At 48.3% G+C, this 19,271-nt stretch overlaps 1 protein-coding gene across 5 annotated transcripts in view; it reads right to left on the bottom strand.

Annotated features, from left to right (window-relative positions):
- SHROOM2 (shroom family member 2) overlaps nucleotides 1–19,271 on the bottom strand; it is a 142,397-nt gene that overhangs the window by 76,937 nt on the left and 46,189 nt on the right. For all 5 annotated transcript variants that reach the window (XM_082610558.1, XM_082610560.1, XM_082610559.1 and 2 more), the window contains exon 2: nucleotides 1,323–1,474. In XM_082610558.1, coding sequence (XP_082466684.1) covers nucleotides 1,323–1,474 — 152 coding nt within the window. The remainder of the gene's footprint in view (nucleotides 1–1,322; nucleotides 1,475–19,271) is intronic.

Raw genomic sequence — 19,271 nt, 5'->3', positions numbered from 1 at the left:
ATAAATAAATAAATAAATTTTTAAAAAATAAAATAAAATTTACAGCCAACCTTGGAAAGACTGCACTAATTCTGCTAAAAGGGGCACGTCAACACTTTACTATGAATTAGCCAACTGTAAAACACAAGGTCGAGAATTATTTCTGTATGAAACCAGTCACTGGAATTCCCTGGCGGTCCAGTGGTTAAGACTTAGCACTTCCACTTCAGGAGGCACAGGTTCGATTCCTAGTCCCTGGTTGGGGAACTAAGATTCCCACAAGCTGTGCAGCGTGGCCAAAAGAAAAAAAAAAAAGTCACAAAACACCTCCATGCTGCCCAGTAGTACCGTTCTAGTGCCTGTGTGTAAAAGCATCACGTGCCCAACTTCATTTTCTGACTCCTTCAAATCATCCCAACTTCTATCCACAATCTCCTTCCTTGGAATATGCACTTGCTCCCCTCAGACCTCTCAGCACAGCACTGGAAACACCTGCTAGCTGACCTGTACGTCTATATGCATCACATTATTTGAGCATAAAACCCCAAAACCTGGTAGCCTGCCACCTTGTGTAAAACACAGGCAATGACATTTCATCATTTGGAGCATAAGCAGTTTCCTCACTGCCAGAAAATCACCTACATATTGCCAAGAGTAAGATTTAAGTATTCAAGATCACTTAAATCAAAATTAACAGTCAACAGTAATAAAAGAAGAAATCTTTTAAGAACCTACTGTATAGCACAGGGAACTCTACTCAATACTTTGTAGGGACTTCCCTGGTAGTCCAGGGGGCAAGACTGCTCGCTCCCAATGCAGGGGGCCTGGGTTCGGTCTCTGGTTGGGGAACTAGATCCTGAATGCACGCCACAACCAGAAGTCCACATGCCGCAACTAAAGATGCCACGTGCTGCAATGAAGACCCTGAGTGCCACAACTAAGACCCAGCGCAGCCAAGATAAGTAACTATTGGAAAAAAAAAAAAAAACAACTTTGTAATGACCTACATGGGAATAGAATCTAAAAGAGTGGACATCTGTATATGTATAGCTGATTCATTTTGCTGTATAGCAGAAACTAACACAACATTGTAAATCAACTATACGCCAATAAAAATTAATTTTAAAAAAAGAAAAAACTTCAAAAATTTTTGATGTTGGATTCATCCTTAGCCAAGAGATAGATTCCTAAGTGTACATGCATGTACACGTACACACACACGCACGCGCGCGACTTAAGTCCAAATCACGATTGCCACAGTGACACAGCGCAGCCAACAGACTCCAGGTTTCACTGTCCCGCTCATCTCTGTTTGTAAACAAGGCACGAGGCCCAGGTCTTACCTTTTTACCACCAGCTTCAGGGTCTTATGCGACCCCTTCACCAGGCAAATCGCCTCCTGTCTAAACCCCGACAGACTGATGTCATTGATGCCAACGATCTCATCTCCAGCCAGCAACTTGTCCACTGCCGCAGCTTTGCTTCCTTCTTCGATCTGCAACACAGAAGTGTGTCCCATGAGCCTCCCGAACAAGCAAACAAGCCTCCAGGACTCGGCCAGGAATACAACATGCCCGTGACACATGCCACCCACAGGTTTTCTCAGACTGGCTTCAGGACAACCCAGGGGTGAAGGAACGCACCTGGGCCCTGATTCCCAGCGGGAGACCAGGGATGCATCCCTCACCTGGTCTGCCTCTGCAAGGTCTACCATTCATGGAGGGGCGGGAAAGCGCACGAGCTCTCAGAAACACACCAGAAATAGCAGAGCCAGAAATACCCATTCACTTTCTGGATCTCCTTCCTCCAAAAACTGATGATGGATTTATTATTATTATTATTTACTAGTTATTTCTCATAGATTAATCTTGCACCTAGTTACTTCTGTAACAGCTGTATTTAGATATAATTCAGAGAGCACACAATTCACCCATATAAAGATAAATGAATGGCTTGTTAGTATATTCACAGAGTTGTCCAGCCATCACCACCACCCATTTTAGAGCGGTTTCCTAACCCCAGAAGAAACCTCGTTCGCGCCTGTCAGTGGTCACTTCCTGATGCTTCCACCCCCTGGCGACCATGCATCTGCTCTCGGCGTCTAGGGTTTGCCTATTCTGGACATTTCATATAAACAAAATCATACAATAGGTGGCCTTTTGTGTCCGGCTTCTTTCACTCAGGTTTTCAAGGTGCATCCATGACGTAGCCTGTGTCAGAGCTTCATTCGTTTTTATGGCTGAAGCAAACTCCATCGTATGGACCGACCCCATTTTATTTATCCGTTCATCGGTGATGGGTACTGAAGCTGTTTTTACTTTTTGGCTATTAATGCTGCTGTGAGCACTGGCGTACAAGTTTGTGCTTGCGCGTGCATCTTCATTTCCCTTGGGTGTACACCTAGGAGTAGAATGGCAGGGCCGTACGGTAGCTATGGTGAACATTGTGAGGACCTGCCAGACTGCCTTCTAAAGCAGCTGCACCGTTTTACGTTCTACACTGTAGGGCTCCAATTTCTCCACACCCTTGCTGACACTCAGTATCTGATTCCTTTCATTACAGTCCTAGATTATTACACCATGCTGGGTATGTAAAATAGTCCCTACGCAGTGTTAAACACGTCTGTATGAATGTGTATTGCCTGACTCCTTAAAAGCATTTTATGATTTTTATCCTGAGGAATCTTAATCTTTAAATCCTCACCCTCGTCTTCCCTATACAGTAATAATCCAACTCAGCATCAAATAGTCCATCAATTAACCAACCTGTTTTCTGTACTAGTGCTTGGCAAACTGTGGCCCATGAGTCAAATCCAGCCAGCTGCCTTTTGTTTGGTTTTTTTTGTAAATAAAATTTTACTGGAATACAACCAGAGCTATTTGTTTATACACTGCTATGGGAGAGAAGAGAATAGTCTGACCCACAAAGCCAAAAATATTTACTACTTGGCTTGTTATTAAAAAAAAGTTGCCAACCCCTGTTTCACACCAAAAAGCCATTATTTTTACAAACTGCTAGGAAACCTAGTGAAAAAGATGCATGCTTATAGGCACAGAGGTGTACGGGTCTGGAAGTTCGCTGCTCTGACCGTTTGCCAGGGCTAACCTAAAAGTCCGTCCCGAATCTCACAAAGCACTAAAGCCGTAAACGTTTCTCCTCTGGTAGTTACAGAGCTGGAAACGAAGCAACTTACAGGCTCAGCTCTGAAACCATGTGGTAGTTTCCTAAAGTCTCCGCCTGAACCCAAGGACGGCTGAACTTTTCCTAGGTTAATAAAGCAAGTATTCATCGCAAGTCAACAGCATGAACAAAATGAGCACTCCTAACTAAAATACGAAGCAAACCATTCAGTTAACAACCGGTTTCAAAGTCTAGACAATTTTTATCCCCACATAATAACAGATCGTCAATAAGTTTCCACCCCACCAAGATTACACACTCAGCCACATGTAGCCAAGGTGAAGGTTACGTGGTGGAGAGTTTCCGTTTTGGCACGTCCCGGGTGGGAGGCCAAGGGGCCGTCCGGGCAGAGGGTCGGTGGGCAGCTGGCTGAGGTGAGGGGAGGGTACCCGGGGAGAGGTGGCCTGCTCATGGGGTGACCAGCCACGGAAGGAATTTAAAAACTGGAGGGATGGGGACGGAGGCCTCCTACACAGAAAACAGACCCACCAAGAGCTGAGGACAGAACCCTGGGGCCCCAACACGGAGAAATCTGGAAGAAGATGGGTGGGTGAAGGTGCAGGAAGTGGAGAAAGAGGGGGGTGAGAGTCACAAAAGCCAAAACAAGCGAACACGCGCAGAGCTGGCGAGGAACGAGAGTAGCACGAGCACGTGCGTCCCTCTCCTTACGACGACCCGTCTCTGAATTTCAGTTTCACGAGAAAAATCTTCAGGCAAGACAACTATGACCAAGGAACTTGCAAGGGCCTTAGGACAGGTTTCCAAGGCAGGACGCCCTGGAGGCAAGCTGTGTGACTCGGCCGTGACCTGGTGGGTTCTTCAGTCTCGTTCCCACAAACCCTCGGACGCACAAGTTCTGCAAGACTGTCCCCAAGCGCTGTCACCGAAGTCTGATGACGTCGTGTTGCTTCCCCTCATCTGCAAAGACTTCCTGAGCCGCTCCCGCACCAATGAAGACCACACTCCGAAGCGCCCACCTGCCCCGTTCTGACCACACTCTACCTACATCCCAGCAAAAACGGCTCTGGGCCTGGGAGACAAAGACGCTGGGGAATTCTCCCCCTTGGCTTCCTCGCCAAGACAAACCATCTGTGTGACGTTTATTGTGCTCATGGAGAAAATAGTTGTAAAAGAAGACGTTCTGAAAACCTCTAGTCTGTACTCTTGACCCCATCAAACTTATCCCAGTAGGAAGAATTAATTAGGCTTGAACTTGGTAAAGGGCAAACCTGAAGTTGGCTCTAGCCTCACCGGATACTTACTGACTCTGCCTGCCAGCACTGTACGGCGTATCATGCATTACAGACACTCAGGATCGTTTTGTCACCGTCCCCTGCCTTAGAGTCAAGAGAGCGCTTGGCACTGCCACACTAGCAGAGGGAACTGCCTGACATCTGCAGCACTCGGGGGGCCACAAACAGGGCAGTCCTGTCCTAGAGCCACCAGGCAAAGTTCTCAGTGTCGCTCGCCGTAGCTCCGAAAAAAAGCCCGTTTACAAAAAGACAGGCACACAAGAACAAATGACTGCACACCCATGATGCCTGTCCGTGTGCCACTGGCAGAAGCAAAGTCCCAAGTTCACGTGCCAGGACGAATATTCTGGTCTGAGTATTCACTGGCATTGGAAACCTCCCGTTTAGGGCCTCAATGAAGACCTAAGTGTCCCCAAATGTGCACATTTCCTTGCTGTTCTTATGGAAACATTTTTTCTGGAAACAGCAGCGGGGGGAAAAAAAACAGTCAATGGAAGTCTCATTGGAACAAAGTTTTTGTATTTCATCCAACGGATGTTACAGATGATCAAGGATGACATCCACGGGGGCCGGAGAACCTTGATTCTCCTGGGAGCCGGGACTCCCGTGGGAAGGAACCACGTCAGGGCAGCAGGGGCGCGAGGGGCCAGGCTCGCTTGGCCTCGGGGCTGGAGATGAAAGCCTTCACGAAGAGAGAGGCCCACGAAGCGCAACTTGAAAGGGGTGGCATAGATGGGGGCGGACGTGCCACGGGGGGGTCTGGATGTGTAGATGGACCAGAGGCAGGAAGCCGGGCCGGCCTGAGGAATGTCAGCCTGGCCCGGCGCGGAGCTCTGGCTGGGGAGCGTCTGAAGATAAGGGCGGAAGGAGGAAGATGAAGAACCTGACCTTGAGTCAGAAGCTGGCATGGTATCCTGGAGGCAGTGGGGGCCCCAGAAGGCCAGCACGGAAGCAGGGGAGCGACCTTCTTAGGCCAGCAAATGCGTCTGGCCGCTTCCTCCTGGAGGTTGACACGAAAAGAATTTCTTCTGCCCGAGAACAGAAGGCAGCAGGCTCTTGTCTTTGCACTGGGCAGAAACAAGGGCTCAAACCAACACAGGGCAGAGAACACGAATGTAAGCAAGCGCTCTAGACACGGGGAAGGAAGGTCTAAGGACAGAATCGATGGGCCACAGGAAAGGGGTCGGCCGCTGGGGCTCAGATGTGGAGCTGGACTGATGTGGAAAATCGCGACGCCCAGAGATCAAAAGGAAAGGAGGAAGGATGTGTGAAGTCCAGTATCGTATTTCAAAGGCCATGAATCACAGCCGTGATTAATCAGTTACGACCATCTCAAAGGAAGCTTTGCTGTCTGGAGAGCAAGCCATGAGAAAGCACTGCTTTCTGTGAGCCAGGACGATCACTGATGTCACCTCCTTAGTCTGCTTAATTTAACTATTTGACTCATTCTCCTTAAGCTCCCTTGTTTCGGAAAAGAGAGCTGACTCATCCAGGAGAAGTATCCAATGGTGAAATAATTGGAGAGCGCATCTCTGGTAACCGAGAAGCCCGTCGAAAACCAAAAACCTCTCGAGTGTTAAGGCTTGAACATACCATCACAGTCACTGGTCCCTGTCTCCCTTCTTGTACATCCCAAGGAGGGTTTTTATCAACTATTTGGGGAATTCAGGCTTCACAGTAGCTCCGGAAACATGCTTAAGAAGGAAACCCCACCTCACCCCATTTCTGGAGTATAAACGCTTTTTGAAGAGGTGAAGTTGTTCGTTGGTTATTTTTTGGTACAACCAGGGAAGGGTGGGATAATGAATTTGAAGAGGCTCTGGCTATCCCGAGTGTCAGCTTAACATTCCATGGGGGGTAGTTCTTTTTAACCTGACAACACAGAACATACTCAATGGCAATTTGGAGACGCAGTCACGCACGTAATAGGTCTTGAACAGGATACCCGGAGAAAAACATGGTCCAAAAGGATACATGCACCCCAATGTTCACAGCAGGTCTATTTACAACAGCCAAGACACGGAAGCAACCTAAATGTCCATCGACAGGGGAATGGATAAAGAACATGTGGTGTGTGTGTGTGTATATACACACACACAATGGAATATTACTCAGCCATTAAAAAGAATGAAATAATGCCATTTGCAGCAACATGGATGGACCTAGAGATTGTCATACTGAGTGACACAAGTCAGACAGGCAAAGAGAAATATCGTATGATATCGCTTATATGTGGAATATTAAAAAAAATGCTACAAAAGGCAGAAACAGACTCATAGACTTAGAGAACCAACTTATGGTTACCAACGGGGGGTGAGGGGAGGGACAGTTAGGGAGTTTGGGACTGACAGATACACGCTGCTATATTTAAAATGGATAACCAACAAGGACCTACTGTGTAGCACAGGGAACTCTGCTCAATATCCTGTAACAACCTAATTGAGAAAAGAATATGGAAAAGAATAGATACATGTATACGTGTCACTGAATCACTTTGTTGTACATCTGAAACTAACGCAACATTGTTAATCAACTATACTCCGATATAAAATAAGAAGTTAAAAAAATAAAAAATAAAAATAAAATTACCTGTACTCCCATGTTCTTTAGTAGAATTACTTCCTAAAGAAAACCACTTCTTGATCTTGGCCCTTCCTGTCGCCGGTCATGACACTCCAGTTTCCCTAATCATGCGCCATGAATGTGCCATGAAAAACATGGAAATGTGAGCATGTGGTGCTTATGATATTAAACGGTGAAGTGGGACCTGTGAAGTCACAGCCTATCAACATTTGAAGGTATTCAGACTTGATATCCTCTTAAGGAAAAGCTGCTTCCACATTTTAAGCCAGAAAGTCACTGGAACACCTGTTTAGAAAAGAATCAAGACTATGTGGTTTCTTAGTTCTTCAGTACATACATTAGGAAGGATGTACAAATTGAACTGTGTGTGTACCAATCCTCAAAACAGCCACTAGGGCTTCCCTGGTGGCGCAGTGGTTGAGAGTCCGCCTGCCGATGCAGGGGACACGGGTTCGTGCCCCGCTCTGGGAAGATCCCACATGCCGCGGAGCGGCCGGGCCCGTGAGCCATGGCCGCTGAGCCTGCGCGTCCGGAGCCTGTGCTCCGCAGCGGGAGAGGCCACGACAGTGAGAGGCCCGCGTACCGCCAAAAAAAAAAAAAAAAAAAAGCTCCGACGTCTCCAACATGCCACAGATGTCTCTGCATCTTTGAATACTCAATCACCGTTTTTGTGTCTCTGCCAATGGGGCACAATGATGGCAGAAATGGGCAAACAGGAATCTGTCTTGATCTAAGAAGCTATTAACATACATTTGTTGTGGGTTTTTATAGAAAAAAAAAGCCAATAAAATATCAATTAGGGAAGAAAACTGCTTTCCTCGTGGTTGACAAAAAAACGTATCAAAAAGCAAGAAAAATTATAACTACCTCCACATGCAAAACATCCTAAGAAACCAAAACCCACCTCATACATTCGGATTCGGATGAGCCAGTCAGTATTCAGTCCCACGCGTACGAACGTGAGGGTCTGCTCTGAAGATCCTAACGCACGCCTGCCCCTCACGGCTACAGCGAAGGCTGGATCCCATGCCACCCCAAGACAAAGAAAGGCAGGTGTGGCCCCGACAAGGCGACAGAGCCAGGCTGAGCAGGTCACTGAGACGTGTGACGATCCAGAGGCAGTGGAGGCTGCAGTGAGCAACCCCAAGTCCAAGCAGACACAGAAAAGAAGCTGACTGCTCAGGGAAGGGAATTTGCAACAGGGGGTCAGCAGTGGCAGCTCAGACCCCAGGCTGGCTGCAACAGAGAACCCCGGGAGGAGTGTTCGTTCGGAGCCAAAGGGGCTACGGCCTCCCCCGGGGGGGATAAAGCCCCAGGTATGTGCCTCTTCTCCAGGTGGGGCAAAGGTCTAGGGGCCTCAGGACCCTGCAGAGTCCCGAGCCTCAGCACAGCACAGCGCTCCAGAGAACACAGGCCAACCCGTGAAAGGGACAGTTTCTGGTGAGCAACATTCAGGGAGCATTTTCCGAACACCCCTGCCCAGTAAGTCACAATCTAGAAGGAGCGAGGTGTGCGAACGACCCGCTCCAACACCACGCCAGCCAGCCTCGTAACTGCAAACCCCCGTCGCCGCCCGAGCGAGCGAGCGGTGATACTGGGGCAGGACCTGAGGACAGCTCTCCTTCGTGGGCTGGCACCTCTGGAAGGGTCCTCAGTAGAGGGCGCTGGAGGGGCTGCTGTCCTCTCTGCCTCCTGCTGTGGACGAGGCGGTGGCTGAATCCACCGCGGCTCCACAGCCAAGTTCCACGAGCACTCCAGTGGGCAGCTTCCCGGCCAGTTTTAGAAGCATGCCCTCGGATGGCTTCCCAGGGTTTCCGCTGGCGTGCCAGCCAGCTCCCTGGCCACCTGCCAGGTGCTGCACGGACAGCTTCCTGTCTGTCAGCTAGCCCGAGGGGCTCAGTGACTTTCTCTGTTGTCACACCCATGCCATGCAGATCTGAATCTCAGACTGGGGGGAGGGTGGGGAGTAAGAGGGGGGTGGTCGCACAGCTCCTTCCTCCTCCCTTACAGGTAATGTGCCTCAGCCCTAGAGGCAGTGGCTGGTCCTTACAGCTGCTACTCCAGCCCTCTTTAAAGCTCTCTTTTCCCCGGAGGAGTCCCTAGCTCATCGAGACTCAGTAAGTTGACAATAAGTAATAATCTGCTTAGAGTTAGTAATCCTTTACACCAGGGGCTGGCAAACTTTTCCTTCAAGAGCCAGATGGTAAATATTTTAGGCTTTGCGGGCCCTTCCGGTCCCTATGGTAACTGCTCAACCTTCCCGGACAGACAGACAAGACCTAAGGGGTGTTTTGGTACGTGGCCAGTTTGCGGAATCCTGTTTCCTATTAAGCAGGCCCTGTTCCAATTACTATGCGCTTTCTGCCTCCCAACTGGACCCTGACGGATATAAATTCCATGTGACAAGCGCAGCGAGGGAGGCACTCGTGGGCCCCAGTGGCACAGGGTACGGGGAGGGGTGAGGATCGGGCAAGGTTTCACAGAGATGAGGGGTGATGGATCCAGGACTGAAGACTCACCTCTACCACGTCACTGCACAACTTGGAGAAAGTCACTTAATTTTTCTTCGCCTCAATTTTGTCACCCAAAACAACGGTGGTAAGAGCTGGTTGTCTTACAACCCGGCACCAAGAGGAGAATAAAAATGAGACAATTATGAAAATATTTTGTAAATTCGGAAGTATTACACAAGTATGTTTACAAATCATTTTCCTTGTAATTTGTGGGGGTTCCAATCAGGACTACAGCACAGGCTAGGTTCCTGGACTCTCAAGTTCAGTGACAAATGATCCCCATTCTTGGTCATTAACACGGGGAAACCAGACGTTGAAGTGGTAAAGGGAGACAGCTTCATTTACAATACTGCAAGCTATTTAGGTAGAGTGGTTTCTAAGTCCTTTCAAATAACATTGTTTGGGGGAAAAGTAAATCCCGAAGCTCAGTTATCCTAGCTGTTCTTACAGGTTATTCTCAACCTAATTTAAAGTTTCTTTTTCCCTTGATTAGCTACTATAGCCTTACAGAAAACTTCTAAAATACAGCGAGTTGCCATTTACACATGGAGCGTTTTACAAAAGTTTCACCTATAAGTGGATTATGTTGTGGAAACCCAGACCGCATTTCTCACATTTAAAAAAAACAACATGATTTAAGTGGTAGTTAAGTTCTCAGGCTAAGACACAAATACCTCTTTAAAAGATGTCATGGTTTATATACTGCGGCTTTGCAATCAAGCAAAGGGAAAAAAAGGACACATGCCCCATCTCCCCAGACGGCCCTTTGAAATAAATGTATGCTGCATGCACAGGTCAGGTGTTTATAACAGGTACAGCTCTGGGTCCTCTTGGTTCAAACAGGAACTACGCTTTCTAGAATCTCTATCCCTGTACGGTTGGTTAGATTGGGTCCAAAGGAGAATGTGTCCAAGGATAGAAGGCGGAAGCTATGCAGAAGAGCCCGGCGGCCTCCAGCTTCTCTTACACCCCATTGCTCTGCATCCCCTGTCTTCCTACAAGGAGATGCCTGGCCCAGGCCCACGTACAGGTGGCTGCATGGAGGCACCCTCCCGGCCAGCTCCCCAGGCCGGCCGGCTGGGCGTGGCTTCTCAGAGGCACTCCTTCCGTCCAGGATCCCCCAGAACTCCCTTACAGACCCTCTCCCACATTTACATAAGCTCTAACTCCTGTCATCCTGTAACACCCACTGCACCTCTGCTACCCTGAGCGAGCGAGCAAGCGTACCTCGGAGAAGAGGCAGGGTGGGTCCCACGAGCCGCAAAGGAGTGCAGTGCACCCACGAAGACACCAGGACACCCTCAGGAAAGCAGCTGGGCGAGGACCGGAGCACCTGTGACTCTTGTTTTTTAAAAGGGTGGTTTAAAAACCCCACAGAAGATTTACCATCAACCGTTTTTAAACGTACAGTTCAGCAGAGTTCTCTATAATTACACTGTGTGTAACCGACCCCTAGAACTTCATCTTGCACAACTCCATGTCCATCAAGCATCTCCCCGGCCCCGGCACCAACCATTCTGCTTTCTGTTTCCATGAACGTGACTCCTGCGGATACCTTGTGGAAGTGGAATCATACAGGATTGTCCTTCTGTGTCTGGTTACAGCGCTTGAGGTTCGTCCACGTGATCACACTTCTCTAACGCTAATATTCCATTGTATGTATAGACCACATTTTCTTTATCCTTTCACCTGTCGATGGACAGGTGGGCTGCTTCTAACCCCCGCAAGTCTTGTGTACGGGGCGGATGCACAGATCAATACAACCACTTGCAGAAACAGAGAGAATAACCTTCAAGTCAACCCTGTGTAGGTCTGTTCACCGAGACGCCCCTACAAGATGATCATACTGGCATCAACCACACCAGCTAAAACACAGAAACCACCCAAACGTCCAGCAGACAAAACACGGGAGAGCCCAACGATGGGGTACCACACCGCCTTTCCCCGCCACGGCGCTACAGACATCCAGGGCTGGATCGTCCTGTGCACTGGGTGGCCGCCGTCGGACACTTAGGAGCGGCATTCTCGGTCCCCACCCACTAGGTGTCAGCAGCGTCCCCGACCCCAAGTCAGAACAACCCAAGCGTCTCCGGATACTACTCAGGGTGCCCCAGGGTGGGGGTGGGGCTGGGGACAAAAGCCATCACCCCCAGCTGAGAACCATGGTTCTAGAGAAAGGACGAAGTACCTGCATCAGTCATCGTAACTCCTGGGGAACACAGGAAACCGGACAGCTCGAACATCCCCTTTCAACCTGCCACAGAGCCTCTTCCACCAGCAACGTGAGAGGCCAGCCAGTCAGGCCCGGGGAACCACTGTGTTCAATCAAATCCCACCCTGACCAGGCAGAACAGGCCTTGTTCTGGACACCACGAGCCCTGCCCAGACATCACGGGCCTGCAACTAAGAAGCCTTTGTCCTCTCTCCCCGAAGAAATGGTCCTCCTTGTCTCCAGGCCTTGTTGGCTGGGTCCCCTCTATTCACACCCCTACCCCTGACACGCACACACTCACTCCGCCTGGCTCACCCCACTCATCCTTTTGGGTCCCACACCAGGACCCCCCAACACCGCTTCCACCGTGGGGCCCAGTGGCCACCTCCTGGCCTCCCGAATACCCTGGGCACATCACCGCTCAGGGCTCCAAATCCTCTGGTTTTGGGTTTTTTCATATTCTTTTCTTCCTTTCCTTTCTTCCTTTCCTTTCTTCCTTTTCTTCCCTCCTTCCTTCGTTTTCTTCCTTCCTTCCTTTCTTTCTGACCACGCCACGTGGCGCACGGGATCTTAGTTCCCTGACCAGGGATGGAACCCATGCCCCCTGCAATGGAAGCTCAAAGTTCTAACCACTGGACCACCGGGAAGTCCCCCCAAACCCTCTGTTTTCGGTTCCCTGCTTCTGCTGCCAGCCCCACAGCAAGACTAGCACCTCCTGGAGGATAAAACCCCAAGAGTATCTTTATTTCTTCCCCTCTGATACCAGTGTCTGTCACGACACAACAGGCAACGTCTCTGGGAAGGGTGAACAGAGAGGGAAAATAGTCAGCCTGGACAGTGAAGTTATGGTCTAAAGCTAGCTTTCACCTTATACCACAGGAGGAACACAGCACAGACCTGCCCTTTGCAAATGAGTAGTGGAAACATTTAAGCACCGGTTCAACAGGGATGACTGGAATGACTTAATTCTGCAGTTTTCAAAGAAGAAAAGCAATCTGCAGGAGCTGATAGGCAATCAAGAAACAGGAAGAGGAACTGCTGGACAGAGAACAAAGTGTCCCTGCTTGTCAGACACATGGCTGTTTATTTGTAATGGACGTTCCCAGCCTTCTGCTGTTTCAAAGAAACAGCGCCTGTTCTTTTAGATAACGCTGCCGCTGGGCAACGCAGGAGAGGGGCTGCTCCAAGGGGACCCACCCAAGGCCACCTCACCTTCCCTTTAGGTGAGTCAGAGCTCCCCGCAACGCTTCATCTATCGGGTAAAAGAGAGAAGATCTCACCCATCACGAGGGCTGTCTCTTTGAAAAACTCTTCTCAGGGATGGTGTCATAGACAGAATGCTTGTGCCCATCCCCCCAAATTCACATGTTGAAACCCAACCCCCAATGTGACGGTATAAGGAGGTGGGGCCTCGCGGAGGTGACTGGGTGATGAAGGTGGAACCTTCAGGAATGAGCTCAGTGCTGTTATACGAGAGGCCCCCCGACAGCTGCCTCTGCCCTTCCACCGTGTAAAGATACAAGAAAATGCCACCTATGAACCAGGAAGCAGGTCCTCGCCGGACACTGAATCTGCCAGCCCCTGGCTGGATCTTGGACTTCCAGCCTCCAGACTATGAAAAATCAATGTTTCTTGTTTATAGGTTTTTGTTTGTTTGTTTTTTTATTGCGGCAGCTCAAATGGACAAAGATACATGTCAAAGGCCAAGCCTGGGGAGCCTAACTAAGCACAGGAATCTCGGGGCTGCACACACTAGCACCCAGAGGGTAGGGGACCAGGATACAAAAGACAGCCCTCGAAAGGGGTCCTGGGGTGGTGGCTGGGCGCTCCCCTCTGAAGGCGCAGCAGCTACTACCCGGTCCTGGCTGCTGGTAGCCCCAGGGAAATTAACAGCCAGTGTGGGCGGATCTTCCAGTTTTTTGGGTTGGTTTTGTTTTTGTTTTGTTTTTTTAACAAGCTGGAGAGCTGGATCTTTATGGGTACTATCCCTATGTCCTCAAATCGCTGGCACTCTTTTGCTTTTAAAACTTGGCGAGAATCCCCCCACACCAAAAGAAAAGTTGCATGGGAACGTCATATGCGCATAACCCCCAAGGGGTAGCCTGTGATTTGGGGCGTTTTGTCCTACTCTGTGTACACGCCTCCTCTCTGCAGTTAGAATCTACCCCCATGCAGGATCCTACACACACCAAGGTGGTCTCCACCACGCCCACTGCCAGGTCCTCTTCCTGCATCCCCACAGCCGGCCGGTCTTTCAGGGCTTCGCTCCCGTCCGGATCCTCCAGGATCCCTGACCCCATCTTGCGGAGGTGCCGCCCTCCACCGTTGTTACTAGGATCCGGCCATCCGCGGTGGCCGGCAGCACTGTGGAGCCAGAGTCCCCGCAGACACGGGAGGGGACACGTGCGTCCCCCCTCACAGGGAGGGTAGCTGTGACGGTCCTGACAGGAGACGGGGGCGGATGTCAGCTGGAGGCTTCTGAGGAAAGCCTTTGTCTCTGCCATCAAAGGGGCAGAAACATCTGGTACCACCCTTTCCCTCTGCTTCTGGCCGTGAACAAAGACACCGACTGTGGATGTGGCAGCTGCCCCGCAGCTGCAAGGCAGAGACCCAAAGGGTCCCAGGACCCTAGGTGTGCATGGGGCTGGGTGGTGAGGCTCCGGCGCACACACACCCCACCCCACTCTCCCCCGGGGCTCCCTGGAAGGGCCTGGGGCGAGGTCCTTAGAGAACCAGACGGGTTCATCCAGAAGACATCCATACTTTAGAATGAGTCCTGGGGCTTCCCTGGTGGCGCAGTGGTTGAGAGTCCGCCTGCCAGTGCAGGGGACATGGGTTCGTGCCCCGGTCCCGGAAGATCCCACATGCCGCAGAGCAGCTGGGTCCATACCGCAAAAAAAAAAAAAGAATGAGTCCTAATTCTTTATAAATACAAATCGTTTTTTCCTTTTAATGTTTATAATGTTTAAAAAAAATCAACACCAAACAAAACAGTTTGAAACACTAAAACTCTTAGCTTTTCTAATTAAAAAACTACTGAGGGACTTCCCTGACGGTCCAGGGGTTAGGACTCTGCACTTTCATGGCCAAGGGCGCAGGTTCAATCCCTGGTCGAGGAACTAAGATTCCGCAGGCCGCGCCTGGTGGCCAAAAAGAAAAAAAACAAAAACAAAAAACTGCCGAGGGGCATCATTTATTATCACATCTGAGACACAGGCTACGAAAACCTATAACGTCTTGCTGTACTCATGTTTTTTTTTAAGACACATTGCATACACTCTAGAAATCTACCAGCTAGCTCCAAGTCACTACATCTCTCCTCATGTAACACCTGTACTCCTGGCTGACAGACGAGTATAATGCATTTTAAAAATTTATCATGGGGCTTCCCTGGTGGCGCAGTGGTAGAGAGTCCGCCTGCCGATGCAGGGGACACAGGTTCGTGACCCAGTCCGGGAGGATCCCACATGCTGCAGAGTGGCTGCGCCCGTGAGCCATGGCCGCTGAGCCTGCGCATCCGGAGCCTGTGCTCCGCAACGGGAGAGGCCGCAGCGGTGAGAGGCCCACGTACCGCAAAAAAAAAAAAAAAAAAAAAAAAAATATATATATATATATATATATATATCTCATGGAGGAGGGGAGTGAGGGTTGGATACTTATAAAATCTAGAGTTTAAATCAACAGGACTACATGAACGCAGGTTTTTCACTAGACACATTCCTCATCTCCGCAGTAATATTATTTCTCCCCAGTGAACTGAAGTTTAGAATCAGACCAAAACTGCCAAAATATTACGTTTCTAACTTGTAACCTCCCTCTGTCATCTAAAAATAGGAAAAAAAAAAGAAAGCACTTAAGATTTAAGCTACTCCATGCGCCCCCTATATTCATAGCAGCACTGTTCACAATAGCCAAGACATGGAAACAAACTAAATGTCCATCCACGGATGAATGGATAAAGATGTGGTACATATGTACAATGGAATAGTACTCAGCCATAAAAAAGAACAAAATAGTACCATCTGCAGCAACATGGATGGACCTAGAGATTATCACACTGAGTGAAGTCAGTCAGACAAACATCACAGGATATCACTTATATGTGGAATCTAAAATATGACACAAATGAACTTATCTACGAAACAGAAACAGACTCACAGGCATAGAGAACAGACTTGTGGTTGCCAAGGGGGAGGGGGTGGGGGAGGGATGGACTGGGAGTTTCGGATGAGCAGGTGCAAACTATTATATATGAGATGGATAAACAACAAGGTCCTACTGTAGAGCACAGGGCACTACAGTCAATATCCTGTGATAAACCATCATGGGAAAAAATATGAAAAGGAATGTAAATATGTATAACGGAATCACTGTGGTGTACAGGAGAAATTAATACAACACTGTAACTCAACTATACTTCAATAAAAAGAAAAAAAAGGATTTAGGCTACTCCAATCCTGATGAGTCTGCACAGAAAAAAACAGCAACCTTTTGCTGACTTTTCAGCAGCCAGCTTTCACAGGCAAAATCCTCATTCCTTAATGTTACATTTATGTCTCCCAAGTGCATTCACAGCTTTGGGCAAAAGCTGGACACATTCTTAAGTTTAAAAAACAAAAAAGACTCATATTAAAATGACTTAACCCTTCTGACCCAGTAGTGCCTCATCGTCTGCCGAGGCCAGAGCACATCAAGCGCTTCTGGGCTGTGCTTTGCGGGAAGGGAGCTGTGCAACCTTTTATCAGGATGTCAGAAGTTGCTTCTAGCCCACTTCTCCTTCTTCCCCAGGTTGAAGAGTGTATTATTCACTAGTCAAGGGAAAACAGTTAACCGTGTGCCAGTTCACGATGGGCAGAAGTGTGCAGACAGGCAGGCACGGACCATGAGAGCCCGACACACCCCGAGGCTGTGCGCACGGAGGAGGGATGGAGCCATTATTTCTTCCTGGGTTGGGGTGCTTTAACACTCAGCATGGCAAAGCTGCAGCACCAAGGCCTTTTTTTGTTTCTTATTGGACTACAGCTGCTTTACACTGCTATGCAAGGGCATTTCTGAAGCTGGCCACAGCCTGCGTTCGTTCCATCTCCTGTGCTTTATTCCGTCCTACGGGGGACAAATTAATGCAAAATATACATTCATCTGCTAGGACTGATAAGGGACTATTTGGGACTTTTATCACTGTGTTCAAAAAAGGGGGGAGGCAGCTATCTCCCATGACAGGGTATTAAAAAATACTTTGTCGGGCTTCCCTGGTGGCGCAGTGGTTGAGAGTCCGCCTGCCGACGCAGGGGACATGGGTTCATGCCCCGGTCCGGGAGGATCCCACATGCCGCGGAGCGGCTGGGCCCGTGAGCCATGGCCGCTGAGCCTGCGCGTCCGGAGCCTGTGCTCCGCAACGGGAGAGGCCACAACAGTGAGAGGCCCGCGTACCGCAAAAACAAAAACAAAAACAAAAAAATTATGTGGAATAATCTTTTGTCCAACAACATAGCGGTATCATTATAAAACAGGATTTCTGTGAAACAATGTTAGCGTTGAGTAAAAAGTTTCCCCTTTGTTTGAAAAATAACAACACTCCATTATCAGTAAGAATTTCTCTTTGTTCATGTCTGAAAGAATTACTATAATAACATTGTGACTATTTGAACTACTCTGGCTTTGGTAAGTGTTTAATATGTGCACAAAAAGTTAGTAATAACTTTTATATTTATTATATTTTAGGAGGCAGTTTTTCAAACCTAGAAAGAGTGCCATTATTAGGAGCACGTCTTTGTGTAATACGGTTTTTAATTCAGAATTTTGTGTATTTACAGTAAATAATAGACATTTTATCATGTGTTTTGGAAAAAATAGGGTACTAAGATAACAAAGATAGGAGGGCTTCCCTGGCCGATGCAGGGGACACGGGTTCGAGCCCTGGTCTGGGAAGATCCCACATGCCGCAGAGCGGCTGGGCCCGTGAGCCATGGCCACTGAGCCTGCGCGTCCGGAGCCTGTGCTCCGCAACAGCAGAGGCCGCAGCAGTGAGAGGCCCGCGTACTGCAAAAAAAAAAAATTGTCCAAAATACCAAATGATATCACTTGTACGTGGAATCTAAAATATGACACGAATGAACTTATCCACGAAACAGACACAAGATCAAAGACACAGAGAGCAGAACTGTGGTTGCCAAGGGGGTGGCAGGGGGAGGGATGGATTGGGAGTTTGGGGTTAACAGATGCAAACCACCATATATAAAATGGATAAACAACAAGGACCTACTGTAGAGCACAGGGAACTCTACTCAATATTCTGTAATAACTGTATGCAAGAAGAATCTGAAAAAGAATGAATATATGTATAACTGTACAACTTTGCTGTACACCTGAACTAACACAACATTGTAAATCACCTATATTCCAATAAATTTTTTTTAAAAAGATTACATTTCTTACGTTCTTATCTATAATGTTCTGAAATACCATTTTCCCCCAAGGCACTAATGATTATTGCATGATTTTTTCTATAATCTAGAAAATGAGTATCTCATTTTAAAAATATAACTTTATCTATGAGGAGTATCCTTATAAAATTCTCTAAGTTGTAATGTGTTTTAGAGAATTTTCCATTTCCTGACTAAAGTTACTAGGAAATGTATATATATCTACAAGTAATTTTAGCCTCGATTATCAGCATAATTAAATTTTTCTGCAACTGCAATTCTACAGTCATTGTTATTGTGGGTCTAATTCAACACTCCTGAAAATTGCAATTCATGCAATCTGTGCCCTAATAAGGTATGATGTGTGTCCCAAGGGAGACTGGGCATAACAGAAAGAAAGCCTCCGGCAGACCCAGTTCAAATAGAAATTCAAGATGGTGGCATTAAGAATTAAGCCTCAGGGACTTCCCTGGTGGCGCAGTGGTTAAGAATCTGCCTGCCAATGCAGGGACACAGGTTCAAGCCCTGATCCGAGAAGATCCCACATGCTGCGGAGCAACAAAGCCCGCGAGCCACAACTACTGAGCTTCCGCTCTAGAGCCCGCGAGCCACAACTACTGAAGCCCACGCGCCCTAGAGCCCGTGCTCCACAACAAGAAGCCACGGCAATGAAAAGCCCGCGCACCTCAACAAAGAGTAGTCCCTGCTCGCTGCAACTAGAGAAAGCCCATGCACAGCAATGAAGATCCAACACAGCCAAAAATAAAATAAATAAAATAAAAAAGAATTAAGCCTCAGATGCTACCAAAAAAAAAAAAAAAAAACACCCCAAACAAACAAACAAAAAAAACCCCAGCAAGGAGCTAGACAAGTCTCAGCAGGAAAACTTGTACAGACAGTTTGCACATCAGGAGGTCATATGTTTGCTGCTCTCCACCCCAGCACAGAGGAGCCTGGAAGGTCCGTCCTTAAGAGCAGGGCGCGGAAAATCAATCTAGTCAATTGAATATTCCAAGTAATCAAAGCTTTAGCTGAATATGCTGCTGGGAGCTGCTGTCAGGTTTTTTTGTTGTTGTTGTTGTTTTACAGACTACCACGCAGCCTTTTCATGGGCACTAACCTCCCCCAA

This window comes from Mesoplodon mirus (genome assembly GCF_964341445.2).
Source record: "Mesoplodon mirus genome assembly, chromosome: X".
NCBI classification, from domain to species: Eukaryota; Metazoa; Chordata; class Mammalia; order Artiodactyla; family Ziphiidae; genus Mesoplodon; species Mesoplodon mirus.
This window is presented reverse-complemented; position numbering and strand designations above follow the sequence as displayed.